General features: G+C 45.0%; 1 protein-coding gene across 1 annotated transcript in view; it reads left to right on the top strand.

Annotated features, from left to right (window-relative positions):
* ANXA13 (annexin A13) overlaps positions 1 to 14,764 on the top strand; it is a 50,360-nt gene that overhangs the window by 15,347 nt on the left and 20,249 nt on the right. The window contains exon 3 of the mRNA XM_007076828.3: positions 7,950 to 8,025. Coding sequence (XP_007076890.2) covers positions 7,950 to 8,025 — 76 coding nt within the window. The remainder of the gene's footprint in view (positions 1 to 7,949; positions 8,026 to 14,764) is intronic.

The raw sequence follows: 14,764 nt of genomic DNA, 5'->3' as shown, positions 1-14,764 counted from the left end.
CACTTTGATCAACATCTCCCCTCTCCCCCACCCCCATTCTAGTCTCTGTTTCTGTAAGTTGGCTTGATATTCATTTTGTGTGTAAGTGTAAGTGTGTGTGTGTGTGTGTGTGTGTGTGTGTGCGCACCACGTCTTCTTTATCCATTCATCTGTTGATGGACACTTAGGTTATTTCCCTGTATTGGCTATTGTGAATAATGCTATAATGAATCACATTGTCTTATTTCATCTTCCCAAGATTTTGCTACATAGGTATTAGTCTTAGTTCACAAATGAAAAGCAGAACACATGATTCCATTTGACTCAAAAAGATACTGAGAGCAGAATTTGACAACAGTGCCTTTCCTACACATATGCTCTGCTCACAGGGAGAGGCTATCCATTTTGCCTTGCAAATAGTGGTAGCTGGCCTTCATTTTCCACTTCACTTCCTATTGTCTCATCAAGAACATTTCTTGATCTCACAGCTATGCAAGGGGTCCTTGGCTTCCCTGATCAGTGGACAAATCACAGGTCTTAGCTGGTGTATCTATAAAATACTAGCATTCTGAGGGTTGGACTGAGATTTTCTACCATTAAATTTAAAAATAATAATTTTGAAAGAGACAAAAAAATTAGTTAATGAGAAGCCAATGGTGGAATTTCTAGATCCAGATTGTGTAGGTTTGAATTCCATCAGTTAGTAACTGTGTGATTCAGATAACTTATTAACCTTTCTGTTTCTTGGTTTTCTCAACTGCAAAATAGGAGGTAATAATGCTTACCTCATAGGGTTTTTGTGAGGATTAAGTTGTTTGGGCCAGTGCCTGGCACGTAGTAAGTGCTTTGTATTTTGCTGTCATTCTCATTTTTAAGTGTTAATCCCTTAAATTTCTCTTCAACGCTTGGCCCAGCTTACTACTTATCTGTTAAGTACAAAATGGTTTCTGATTTAGGACAAAATTATGTAATCAGTTATTTTAAAGGTGCCACACAAAGCAACATGTCAGGGGCTCATTCAACACTCCATAGGAATCAGGTCAAGATGGAAGGAAGTAATAAAAATAACACTGAACACTCACCATGTGCCCAGCTTCCCGCCAAGTATGTTTGATGCATATCCTTGTAACAACCCCCAAGACCTTGTTATCTTTCAGATGGAAAAGAGACGCTTAGAAAGGGTAAGGAGAGAAAAATAGCATCATGCCAGGTTCAAGGGTAGACATCTTTGGGGGGATGGATACCAATGTGACCATGAAGAAGTCTCTTTCCCGAACTGGACCTCAGTTTCCCTAACTCTCTAACGACTAAAATCTATGCAGGTTTAGCCCAAATCACCAGCACTGGCTCAAGGTACCATTAACTAGCAGGGGCAACGGTCACTGCTTATGTTGGGCAGAATTCAGGCATGTCTGAGGCTCTCCCCGGCACAACCCTTGCCTGCCTCCACCTTGCTCCTGTTTAAAATGCCCAGGCCACCACCTGGTTCTAATCCTGGCTCTCATTTTTAACCTCCTCAGCCTCCTCCTGATTTCATGTTGGCTCCAAAAGCAACACCATTGAGATCAGTGTAACAATGAGCCCTCTGCTCTCCAGCGCTTCCTGAGAGTCCTCCTGTCTCAGAGCCTGGATACCAAGCAACCACTTTCAAATATTTACCGAGCAAATTGCAGCAAGCCAGGGCTTCTGGGGAACTGCACTGGAAAGAGCAAACAAAATGCCACTCCCGTTACATTTTGATAATACTTCAGGGCTTACAAATGACCCCTACATCCTTATGTCACTGAGCACCTCCTACGTGCCACCAACCAAGTGCTCACTGTAACCTGGCACTACATCCCCAACACGACTGCATCCAAACCTCACGCTGCCCATGCACAGGTGCACCTCGACTTTAAACCTGAGACAACAAAGGCTCAGAGAGATGGGTCAGCTTGCCTGGGGCGGGGGTCGTACAACCGGTAAGGAGCAAAGCATAACTGAACGCTGTAGGTCCCACTCCCAAGTCCACATTACATCATTGTGTATTGTTTAGATCAATCATGTCCGTTCTGCAGTAGTTCAGTGGCAGGTCACCCCTCCTTATTTGTGTACGTATATATGTATGTACGTATATATGTGTGTATGTACATACGTATGTATTATGCTTGCCTAACTCATATTTCACGAACGAGCACAAATGTCAACTTCTCCCTAAAAATTCCCCTTCTTCCTTTCAGCGATTTGCACCCAACATGCATGCCCCATTATAAACGGAATTGTCATTGATCTACTTGCATGTTTACTTCCCTGGGGACAAGACCTGCACTTCATTGATCAAGTCCCCCTCACCAGGGCAGTGCTGGCCCCACAGCAGACCCTCACTACTTGTCTGTTGAAGGAAGGGGAGGGAGGAAAAAAAGAGGCGGAAAGAAGAAGGAAGCGGGCAGAGAAGAGGAACCATTCAGAGGAGATTCTAATTTGCCTGTGGCATATTGCTTTTTAAATAATTCCCATGTCTCTCGTGAGAAGTATATTCTTATTTCCCAGTCTTGATGCTCTTCAAATACATCAGGTCACCAGGACTGGATGAGTGGGAGTGGCCTTAAATAGGAGTGCGCTTAAGGCTGGGTCCTGGAACATCCTGGTTACCACATAATACATAGCAACAGTCTGCCAATCATATCCCTCAGCTAAATTTTCACAAACTCCATCCCCAGAGTTTGCTGCAAGCTGGAGGAAGATTTTCTTAAAATGTTCCCTTTGACTCCAAGAGTTAAGCTTTCCTTGACCTGGACCAGGAGAGAAGCCTTTGGTCGGCTGTCTGTGTCACCACTCTGGCCCTTGTGGCTGGTGGGGCAGGGTAGGGGATGTGGTATCTGAATTGGTACAACAGCCAACCTCCCTCCTAGGCACTCGATGTGCTGAAGTTGGCCTGTCTCTGAGTCATTTCACAGAGTGGGTGTTTTCGGCATTCATTCTGCCTCCAGGCTCATAGCATCTCAGTTCATTTTGTATAACTCCTCCTTCCAGAAAAATGGATCATTCATTTCCTTGTTTAAGATGCAGGAACATGGAGACACAGAGAAGTGACAGGTAGACATGCTGGAAGGAAGGAAGGAAGCAAAAACAAGACTGAAAGTTCCCAGCTCATTTTTGCACCAGGCAGTGCCTCTTGTAGAGTTCATGGTATTCGCTCCCATTGTGAGCCTGACTGTTACATTGGCAAGTGACCCACCCGGGCTGTATCTCAGTGAGATCCTCACACTCCATGAGGTGCCAATTATCACACTAATCAAATGAGGCAGTTAACAAAATGTGGTGTTGGGTGTCATCCCAGGTCACCTGACTCCGTGCAGCCTGAATTGTGAACGACTTCACTGCCTGGTGTGAAATATGTGTCTGGAGCTTTAGATCCAAACTGCAGGTGATCAATGAAAAACCAGTCCTTAGAGTGCCATTTACAAGGTAGAAACCCTGTGAGCAGGAGACGGTTTCAAATATTCTAGAAGGTTCTTTGCTGATCTGCCTTCCATTATTAATCCTTTACATTTTTTTAAGAACATGCTCTCTGCTACGCTTCATTTAGATGTTTGGTATGAATGACTTCATTTAAATTCTCGTAAGAGACCTATGAGTGGACACTATTGTTGGCCACATTTTGCCATGACAAAACCACAGCACAGAGGGGCTCCCAAACTTGCCGAAGGTCACATGAGTAATAGCAATTATTTCTGGGATTCAAATACAGTTTGGAGCACTAGAGATAGATCTACATCTTACAATCTCAAGTTTGGAAGACATCTCTCAGATATAGATAGATAGATAGATAGATAGACGTAAATCTTTCAAACTTGTCAAGTGGAAATATGCAGAATTGAAAACCTAACCTCACTGTAAGGCAAAAAACCAAGAGATGGCCCAAAGAAGCAGAGGGAAAAATTAGCAGTTCTGTGGCTCCTTATCTATCTGGCCTTTGAAATGTTATCTCGCATAAGCCTCAAATCTTACAAGGCAGACATTGCCCCCATTTCACAGGTGAGGAAATGATCACTTAGAGGTTATTGGCTCAAGTTCACATGGCTGCTAAGGGATAGAACCACATTCAAACTTGGATTCATGTGGGCTCAAAGCCCAGACTTCTATAATCATTTTTATTAACATCTGACATCTTGTCTTTTTAATGTGTCCCTTGAGTGTCAGTGTAAATGCTGTTAAACAACAAATCAAAAGAAAACAAAAAAGGAATGTTGTTCTGCCTCTATTTCGCCTAAAGTTGAAAGCAAGTGGAACATTGTGTATTTGCTCAAATCATCACAGTCCTATCTGTCCTCATACTGGAGTCCCCTGTACCCCCATTTTGTGCCTGACTCATATTCCTGCAGACCTGCTTTATGTGGAAGTTCTGCTCCATGGCCTCAGGTTTCAAAAATGAAATCTGATGGGCAAATGGGCCTGAGGTCCCAAAGTCAGCTGCCTGGATCACTAACAATGAACAATGAACGGTGGAATGTCCGCTCCGTATACATTCCAGAGAAGATGGTTACCCAGCTCATTAGAACAAGCCAAGGACACCCCTTGCATCAACACTGGGTGGCACTGATGAATAATATGTCCTTTGTGGAGGCAGTCCCAGCCACGCAGAGGGGGAAATTCCTAACAGCCTATTTTCTCGCCTCCCTCCCTGCCTTTAAATAAATCCCATCATGTGATCTCTTTATTCTGACATCAAATAGCCTGCTGTTATGAGGAACAAGACTCTTTGGATTAGGAAAGATAACCAACATGGCTAAGAGTGGTCCTTAGAAGGAACCTACGAACTCCTAACTTCCACCTGCCTTGATGGCAGATTGAAGTGTGTCGGATGCAGACTTGTACACTAATTTCTTAAAGATGACATAAACGTATTGCCTTATAGTTCTATAGGTTGGAAGTCCAACAGGGTCTCACTAGCTCAATGCTGCATGTTCAGTTAAGCAAAAAAGAAAAAGTTGTCTCCACGTCATCTTTGCTCCTAACGTGTAGTTCAACATTCTCCCACTGCCCTCCCCACCCCCACCCCCCCAATATCACTGTTATTTGGGGACTAAATGACACTTCATCTTTTGGCCTTGGATAAACTAGATATGTTCAGAGGGTCCCCCCCCCCTTTATTTTTGGCTCCTTTAACTCTATTTTTGTATCAAGGACCCACCTCACTAAAACAGTAAGGGGACGAAGGACGGAAGTGTCTCTTCATACTTGACAGAACGAGTCTACCCCTGGCTCCCCCGCAGCCATCACCTGGCCAGGGGATCTTAAGCAAGTCTCCACAGGGCTTCTGCAAGTCCTGGCTGCATCTCTGTGCAACTGAGGAAAAAATGTGTCTCTCTGGGGGAGAAGCAGCCTTGCTGGCTTAGCAAATGTAATCCCAGCTGGACTCCAGCCCCCCTGCCCCTCAGCCAGGGCACAACCTCCCTAGCTATTCACAGAGCCCTGTGCCTCTGTTTCAATTTACGTGAGGTGGGGCAAATATAAGTGTCCCACCAGATTCTTTGCCCTGATGAGGCTCAAATGACATCAGAACGGTTTATGAACAGCTTATTAAGAGGAGATGTGTGCTGCTCTGGTTCAATGGCACCTCACTCCCCGAACCTTCCACAAAATCCTTCTAATGAAAAGCAAAGACACCATTCACTCTTCTGAGATTGCCATTTGCCACTCTCCCACACTCAGAGAACTTGATCAACAGGCAGGACGGGCTCCATAGTGTCAGCCTGTGCAGGTGCACAGACCCAGCACTCAGAAAGGCCTCGCGCTTGCTTTAACGCTCTGATGTCACCATCTTGAAGTTCTAAATCCATTTGGAACAAGGACCCTACATTTTTATTTTGCATCGAGCCCTGAAAATTCTGTCGATGGTCCTGCCAGCAAGCCTTCAGCGGCACCAGATAGCTTTCTCACACCACACAAGAGATTTGGAAAGAAAAAAATGCTGCACATAAAGGCCCCCATCCTACTTAGAGCACGAGGCAGGATGGTGCATGGGACTGAGAGCATGGGCTTTAGGAGGCAAACCATGCTGGGCTTGCCGATATCCCGCAAGGGTTCAGACACCTTCCTTACTTAACCTGCCTGATGTCCTTCTCTGTAAGTTTAGACTCCTCATGGCTACTCTTCTGGGTTAATAATGAAGAAAGGTCTGTAAACGAAGAAATTGTCTGGCATGTGGCAGGTGCTCAAGAGATGTAAGTCCCCTTCCCATCATGCTTCAGAAAGAGATACTTCAAGATGGGCTGTGCAATGGAGGGATCCCATAAGGCAGAGAGATGACTGGCGGCCCTAGAAGATCCCTTTGGCTCTAGGATTACACGAATCTCTATTAAGAAAGGCCTAGAAGTCAGCCCTCTTCTATTCTGTGGATATTACTCAGAACACTTTTGGTTGCAAGGGCAGAAACCCAACTTACTAACTTCAAGAAAGTTGTAGTTTATTAATGAAAATGGGAAGAGCTAGGAAACAGGCATTGCTGCGTCCGAGGATTTATACAGTGGTATTCAGTCTCTCTTTCTCTCTCCATATTTCCACTCTTTTTGTCTCTGCCTTGCTTCACTCTGAACTCATGTCCCTTCATGCAGAGGATAAAATGGCAACCAGCAGGCCTAGACTCACTCTTTCAGCTGAACAAGCCCAGTCAGAAGACATCTCTTTCTCTCTCTATCTCAATATCAACCAAAGAAAAGACTCTGCTACTGCTTGGATTATACTCTACTCCTGAACCAGTCACAGTTGCCAGAGTGGCAGGGTTTGTGCCCACCCAAGGGCGGGACAAGGAGGCTCAAGCCTCATGACTGACAGCCCCCGTGAAAACACATAAAATGGGGGAAAGGGAAGCCCCCCACCAAAGGAATAGCAATGCCAGACAAATAAGTACAATATGTCTACTGTGCTTTATGTGGTTTATTATGCCTTCCCAATGGGGGCCAAGGAAAACGAAAGGCGGGAGAGGGGAATTGGGTAGGTGGTGTAGACAGTAGCATGATCACTCCTTCATTGAAGGGTGGGAAATAAGTGACACGTGTCATCAAAGATAATCTCTGTGAGGAAAGGGAAAGAATTGCAAAAACACAGGGTAGGTTCAAAGCTAATAGTTGTGTCACTGCAATTAACCTCACATCTTTAAATTTTTAATAGTGATGCATTTATTTTTATGTTGCTTTTGTTTAGGCAACCAATATTGTTTTTCCATTTTAGTGCTAATAGAAAATTTCCTTTTAAAAATAACTTCAAGTAAAACCCAGCTAAGTCAGCTGAAAGAAAAATTGTAAGCAGATAATAATAACATAGACTTAGGTAGCTGTGGACAAATTAGTGCATCTATTATACCAATGACTGAAGTAAAAGGAGAAGCCCTAACTTAGTATACGAACAGAACTTTCTCTCCCCGAGGAACAGTAAAAACCAGTAACTCTGCTATTTCTGGTCGGTAGGTGTCTCTGGCAAACTAAATGTTATGTCTCTCGTTGTGTGGATGGCAAAGCTTTAGCCCAGGTCACCAAATGGATGCATCTGTCATAAAATCTTAGAACCCTCAGTTTCTGCCTGGCAACACTTACTCCCTAGACACACTTGTGTCTCATGACAAGAGGGTAGAACCAGCATTCCAGGACATTGGCCCACTGTATTATTCTCTGTTTCAGAGGCAGTCACACAAAGGTAGGCTTGATGTCCAAATGTCTCAACCCAGAGATGGCCAGGCTGATTGTCCTTATGAACAGAGAGGCCCATTCTCAGTGGTCATCCAAGGCCAGCTGGCTCCAAGGAGTACCAGTCGTCTCTCTGGGGCCAGAGTTTCCCAAGCTGATTTCTGCATGTACCTATGTATAAAGTGGCAGCTGGTCCCTCATTTGGATGACTTCTTCATCTTCTAAATAGCTGCCAACATCAGCCAGAGATAATTCAAGAATGCCCATATTGTCCAGTCCACTCACCTTTTCAATTATTTTCTCCAGGCCAAAGCGAGAAGTCATCAAGGTTTTGATGTGGATCAGGATGCCAAAATGCTGAACAAAGCCTGCAAAGGAATGGGTATGGAATCTATTTTGTTTTTAAATTTACTTTTGAAGTTGATTATATTTGATCTCTTGTCCAACTTTCCCATGATCTTAGGAAGATGACCTCCCACTGATCTTGTACATTCCGAACTAACCCAAGTTAATTACCTCTAGGGTTCTCTTTGTAAAAGATACCCAAACTATAATCAGATCCTAATGCTTTTCAAGGTCCAATAGGATAGTTAAAAACTGGATACTATGACATTGAATCTGACCTTAAGGTGGAAGAAACTTCATGAGAAGTGTAGTTATGCAATCCTAATGTCATCCAAGTCTCTCTGGTCCCTCTCATGAGAGGTGGTAGGGCATTAGGTCTGATGAAAGCTGGATTAGGGATCTGGAATGGCATCTAGAAGTAGATCGAGTAAACATAAAACAGTGGCCGAGGTCAAGAATCAAGGGTCAAGGCCAGGGAAACTATTTACATCAATGCCTCAGGTAAGTGCATAGCCAAGAATAGGAGACTGAGAAAGAGATCAGGAATAAGGTAACCCCAGTAACAAGGTAAGATGAAGGGAAGAGCATCTAGGAATAAGACCATGAAGAGAGGCTCTGAGACCCAAGGAGATCACTGATGAAAAATTTCCTAGTCCCAGAAATCTGGGCTTTAGTATATGCACAGGATCGATAACAATCATTATTAATTCCAGAACATTTTCACTGCCTCCAAACGAAACCCTATTTCTATTAGCATCCACTCCCCACTCCCCCCTCCCTTCAGGCCCAGGCAATCATAATCTACTTTCTGTCTCTATGGATTTGCCTATTCTGGAAATTTCATCTAAAGGGAATCATGCAGTGTGTGACCTTTTGTGTCTGGCTTCTTTCACTTGGCATATTGTTTTGCAAAAACAAGTGCTAGATTTTTACTTAGAAGTAAATCAGTGAAGATTTACTTTCCTAGGAATGGGTACTTGTGGTAGAACAAATATGACCGTAAATTCTTTGAGACTCCACAGAAAGAACTAAGTTCTAAGAAGACATATTTCGCTTCAACATAAGGAACTATCTGAATATAGAATAGTCTGTCTTGCCCAAGAAATGTTGGAGAAGTCCCAAGGGAGCTGGGGCTGGAGAAGACCCTGCAGGAGAGTGGTAAAAGGGATTTCTATATAGTAAGTGTTTTGGAATAAATCAGAGGGAGAGGGAGCTGGAAATGAAGGATGACAACTAGCTTGCTTGGTTTGGGGGGGCATCAGAGAAAAGCTCAGCAGAGAGAAGCTGTTTCTTGCTCATATCCTGACCTGGCTCATGTTGTATTTGGACAACAGCTGCCGGGAGCCATGTTTGCCTGGAAGTGGCAGGATGTTTATAGTTCTGAGTTTTACTGAGTGGCTGAGCCAGCCTCACAGGTGCTTCCCTGCTGCCTCTCAAGTGAGGTCCTGACACCTGGATGTGGGTTGGAGACAGGAGCAAAGTGGGTGTGGGAATAACTCAGCTGCAGTTAGTGATACATCCCTGTGCTTTCAGCCACTCAGTGCATTCAACATAGAGTACCTACTGAATGCCAAAGCCACCCAGTGTTTTCTTCTCCCTTTTGGATGTGGCTTGAAGGTGGGACCACTGTTGTGCTGATTACTGCTGTAGAGCCCCTTCTATGCGCCAAGTGCTAAGCTGGTCACTGCATACACATCACCTCGTGTAACCCTTTCAACAACCCTATAAAGTTGTATTATAACAACTTAACAGAGAGAATGCTGAGGCTCAGAGGTTATTCTCTGAAGAGAATGCCTTAAACCTGACAGCGTATGGACCCGACACCCATTATCCTTTCTGAAGTGTAAAAGGATGCTTGTCATTCTCCCTCAAAGAAACACAGAAACAGTCTCTCTGAAGGAAAAGTTGCCATGAAGATTACCTTAGTTCTAGTTCATGACGTCCTAAAATGTAACGTGCTTTTGAGTCGCCAGGATGTTAACACGCAGATTCTGACTGGTAGCTCTGAGTGGTTTCTGAGATCCTACATTTCCAGTAAGCTCCCAGGTGATGCTGATGCCGTAGATCCTGAGACCACGCTTTGGGAGCAAGGTCTAGTCCATCTGAGAGCCACAGAGGTTAACGCTTCTCAAGACACACCGGAGTGGAACCAGACCTAGAACTGGGATCTGGTAACCCTGAGCCCAGTTCCCTTTCCCCTCACCAGGCATGGGAATGAACTTCGGACCTGGGTTTGAGCCCCTGCTCTGCTACCTACTGGTGCCCCATTTCAACTGCAGAATGGGCTAATAATGCCTCCTTGCAGACAGGTGCTGAGGCAGAAGGCAGCACAGTCTCAGCACGACTCTGGCCCTCATTACATGCTAATCTGCTCCTTTTAAAGGATAAGCTCAGATCCAAAATCCCCACAAAGCCAATTAGATCAGTATGGGCAGCAAAGAGCACCCCCACCCCCGGAGTGGCCTTTGCTCTTTATTACTGAGAGTGTACCAGGGTGAATGGTGCTCCCCCCAAAGATATATCCACCCAGAACCTGTGAATGTGACCTTAACTGAGAAAAGGATCTTGGCAGAAGTAATTAAGTTAAGGACTTGAGAAAGGATGAAACTGGATTACCTGGGTGGGCCCTAAATCCATTGACTAATGTCCTTAAAGGAGACAGGAGAGGGGAACCTGGCTGGCTCAGTCAGTGGAGCACGAGACTCTTGATCTCGGGGTTCTGAGTTCAAGCCCCACACAGGGTACAGAGGTTACTTAAATAAATAAATAAAAATTTTAAAAGGAGAGAGAGCAAGAGAGGCAGAAGCAAACACTCAGGAAGAGGCCACGTGAAGCAGAAGCAGAGAGTGGAGCAATGTTCCAGATGCCGAGCGAAGGACTGTCCGCAGCCTCCGGATGTTAGAACAGGCAAGGCACAGATTTGACCCCGGAGCCTCTGGTGGGAGCGTGGCCGACATGATTTCACACGTTTGGCCTCCGAATTGTGAGGGAGTATATTGCTGTTTTAAGTCACAGGGTTTGTGGTAATTATTATAGGAGCCTCAGGAAACACAGTAGACAAGTACCCTCCTTGCCACGCATGATTCTCCCCCACTCGTTGCTTCCCCTGCCTTCCCTGCACTCCCATTTTCAAAGGAGACACTGAGGGACTGGGAAGCCCACAGCCTGCCCCCCTCCGCAGCTCAGCCAGGCCCCTGGGGCTGGCATGAGGGGCCTGTGGGGAAAGCGGAGACCCCCACCGCCGCCCGCACACCACTCAGATCACTCACGTGGCACATGGGCCCCCGGTGTGAAGCGGAGGGCGTTTCACACCCAGCGGCCTCCATCCTGCTGAAACTCAGCTCTGTCTCCTCCCAGAAAATTGCTGGGAGTGCAAAAGCGAGGAGGCCCTCTGGCACCCCCAAGGCTAATTATCACCCTGGGCCTGACCTCTACTGTATAATTACTCTGCAGTGTCCAATGTACAGTTGGGGCAGAGGTTCCTTCTTGTTTTCTAAAAAGTCTTTCCCAGAACTACTGGGGACTGGCCCCAGTGCCTCAAACCATTGTAAATGTTTACAGGAAACCGTTCAGCAGCACAGATTGCTTATATGACACACATATTGTGAAATGTAAAATGAGGTCATTGTTCAGTAAATCGCTTCTTGGTCGGGTAGTGGGAAAGGCTCCCAGCATAAACCTGAGACCAGATTCAAAGAGCTTGAGGGAAATCTAGTCATTTCCAGGCTCTCCCCCCAACCTCCAGGGTGATGCTAAGCCATCCCGGGACGGCATTGGTCTCCGGTCTCACTTTCTAATGCATTCCAGGAAGGAAAATCTAAAAAACATTACTTTTAAAATTTTAATTCAATTTTCCTGAATTATCCTGCTATGGGTTGACTCTGGCATCAGAGTAGATTTCCTATTGGTCCAAGCAGCAAGCGCAGCTTACACGAATGCAGGGACAAGGTTTGTCATGATGCTATGCAAACATCTCCACTCATTCAATCATTCACATTTATATGCATGAATTTAAATATCCATTCATTCAACAAGTCATCTGATGAATTTTGAGAGGCTTCTATGTGGATACAGCAGTGAGCAAGTCCCTCCTCTGTCCCATGGGACTTGCAGTGTGGCATGGCAGAAATGGGACGGAGAACAGACCATGTGAGGGACATAGAAAGTGGAGTGACTCCTCCGTTCCAGAAAAGTCCAGTGAGTTGAGTCCTGAACGAGGAATGGAGTGAAGGTGAGGATCAAAGATAAAGGTGTTCCAGGTAGAAGGAAGAGCCAGAGGTGAGAAAGAAAAGTGTTGCCTGTTCTAGGAGCTGCACGTGCTTTATGGAGAACCCAAAAGAGCATGAGTGGGAGGGACATGACTTTGAGAGGCAAGTAGGAGCTACTCTAAAAGGCCTCATACGCCCCACTGAAGAGTTGAGACTCTATTCTGGGTTTGTAGGGCCCTTTATTACAAGCTTTGATACAGGTGAGCTGCCCATAAGCAAGCACATTCTAGGGACAGTGCATGCCGGCTGGAAAGGTGTGTATAATGCAGGAACCCCATTTGGATATCAGTAGTTCTGCTGAGCAATGTGACAGAGGTGACGGTGGAGAGAAAAGGGTGGATCTGAGAGATATCAAGGAAGTAGAATAGTGAGGTCTTAGTGGTAACTAATTGGAGTGGGGTGAGGGGAAAGAGCGAGCCAGAGATGAGCCCCAGATTCTGGCTGGCACAATATAGAGAATGGGCCACCTGGGAAGCAGGAAGGCTCCTTTTAGGGATGACACCTGTAAGAATCCAGACCTGAGATGCAGAGGCCCTGGACCTGGGCAGGAGCAGCCCTCACAGAAAGAAAGGGACCGATTCAAGAGATTTTTACCAGAAAAAGAAACCCCTTCTGAGGTGAGATTTCTGGCACTCAAAAGTTAAAAAAAAAAAAAAATGTCACAGAGGAAGTAATTGGATACCCCTTGTAAAGCTGAAACAGCAGGAAAAAATTAAGAGGAACAACATAAATAACAGAGCTGGAAATGAACCAGAACGAGGCAGGCAATTAATCACTGCTGTTCTTATAGGTGAGCTCATCCTAGAATTTTCTATTTCTCCATTTGGAATCAAACAGCTAGGTCCTCCCAGAATTATAAAGGTGGAACTAATCCCTGAGTCTAAGTGAATAGTCTGAGGACACAAAGTTCATGGCTGTGCCAGGACAAGCACGCAGCTCTCTTATCCCTGTCTCCCCAAATACTGCCGTGAGGACTGATACCAGGATCGAGGCAGGGGTAGAACACCTCAAGCCTTCACCAGCAAAGAAATAAGGGGAGTCTCTTTGTTCCCATCCCTCTGTCTGTGGTTATGTCCCCCTTCCACAGTTTCCCCACACCCATGACCCAGATTTTTCTTCCTCCCAACTCTTCTATGAAATGCATCTACCATCTCTTGTTTCTTGGGGATCCTGAGCTCTCAGCTGGGTAGGAGCGATCACGCAAGTTCAACTAAGTCAGTTCCAATCAAAAATGACCAAGCACATGCTAGTTAGTCACAGGGAGTGGCCATTAGGAGTAGGGCTGGGAAAAGGCCAATGCAGGATTCTCCAGACTCTGGCTGTGAAGACCCTCTTGAAGTCTTGAGACACTGCTGAGGATAATGGGTGCATTAGTTTCCTAGGGCTGCCATAATGAAGTACCACATACCAGGTGGCTAAAAACAGCAGAAATTTATTGTCTCCCAGTTCTGAAAGCCAGAGTCTCAAGTCAAGAAGTCAGTAGGCTATACTCCCCCCTGAAGGCACTAGGAAGGACCTGTTCCAGGCTTCTACCCTGCTTCTGGTGGCCTCAGGAGTTCCTTGGTTTATGGATGCATCTCTCCAGTCCTCTGTCCTCACATGGCACTCTCCCTGTGCCTTTGTTGCCAAAGGTCTACATTCTGTAGCAGGCTTTCAAACCCCAATCATTCAGCTACCACCTTCCATGATTTTTGTCAACCTGAGCACTACTGAGTTAATCTACTCATTCAACCCCTGTCCTTTACAAAATATCAGCAAAATCATGGGTTTAATGACTCAGTGATATCTATATATAGTTGACCTTTGAACAAAACAGGTTTGACCCTTGAACAACACAGGTCCACTTATATGCAGAATTTTACAGTACAGTACTGTAAATGTATTTTCCTTATGATTTTCTCGGTAACATTTGCTTTTCTCTAGTTGACTATAATAATATATGATACACAAAACATACAAAGATGTGTTAATTGACTTTATGTTATCACTAAGGCTTCTGGTTAATAGTAGACTATTACTTGAGTACTAAAGTTCTGGGGGACTCAAAAGTTATACATGAATATTGTACTTCAATGAGACTTGGCACCCCAATCCTTGTATTATTCAAGGGTCAATGGTATATACAGTCAATGCCATATAGTCCATAAGGGTAGAACAATTACTTGAATCCAGGCTGAAGAATCTAATTCAGGGTTTGCTGGCTAAATAGACTTTCTCATTCCCACACCTGCAATCCCTGGATCAGCTTTCCAATCCTGTCTCCATGTTCTTGAAAAGGATATTCTCCCCTTATTTCTTATTCATTATAGTTTTTGATACTGATCAAATTGCCTACAATGAGCATGTGGTACTTTTGGAACATCAGAGGAAAAAACTTTTTAGAAAGAGTGTAATCTAAAAATGTAAGAGTCAGGGAGCACCTGGGTGGCTCAGTTGGTTGAGTGTCTGACTTCGGCTCAGGTCATGATCTTGTGGTTCATGGGTTCGAGTCTTACATGGGGCTCTGTG

Source organism: Panthera tigris, chromosome F2 (assembly GCF_018350195.1).
Source record: "Panthera tigris isolate Pti1 chromosome F2, P.tigris_Pti1_mat1.1, whole genome shotgun sequence".
Lineage (NCBI taxonomy): Eukaryota > Metazoa > Chordata > Mammalia > Carnivora > Felidae > Panthera > Panthera tigris.
The sequence above is the reverse complement of the archived record's forward strand: the minus strand, read 5'-3'. Positions and strand labels throughout refer to the sequence as shown.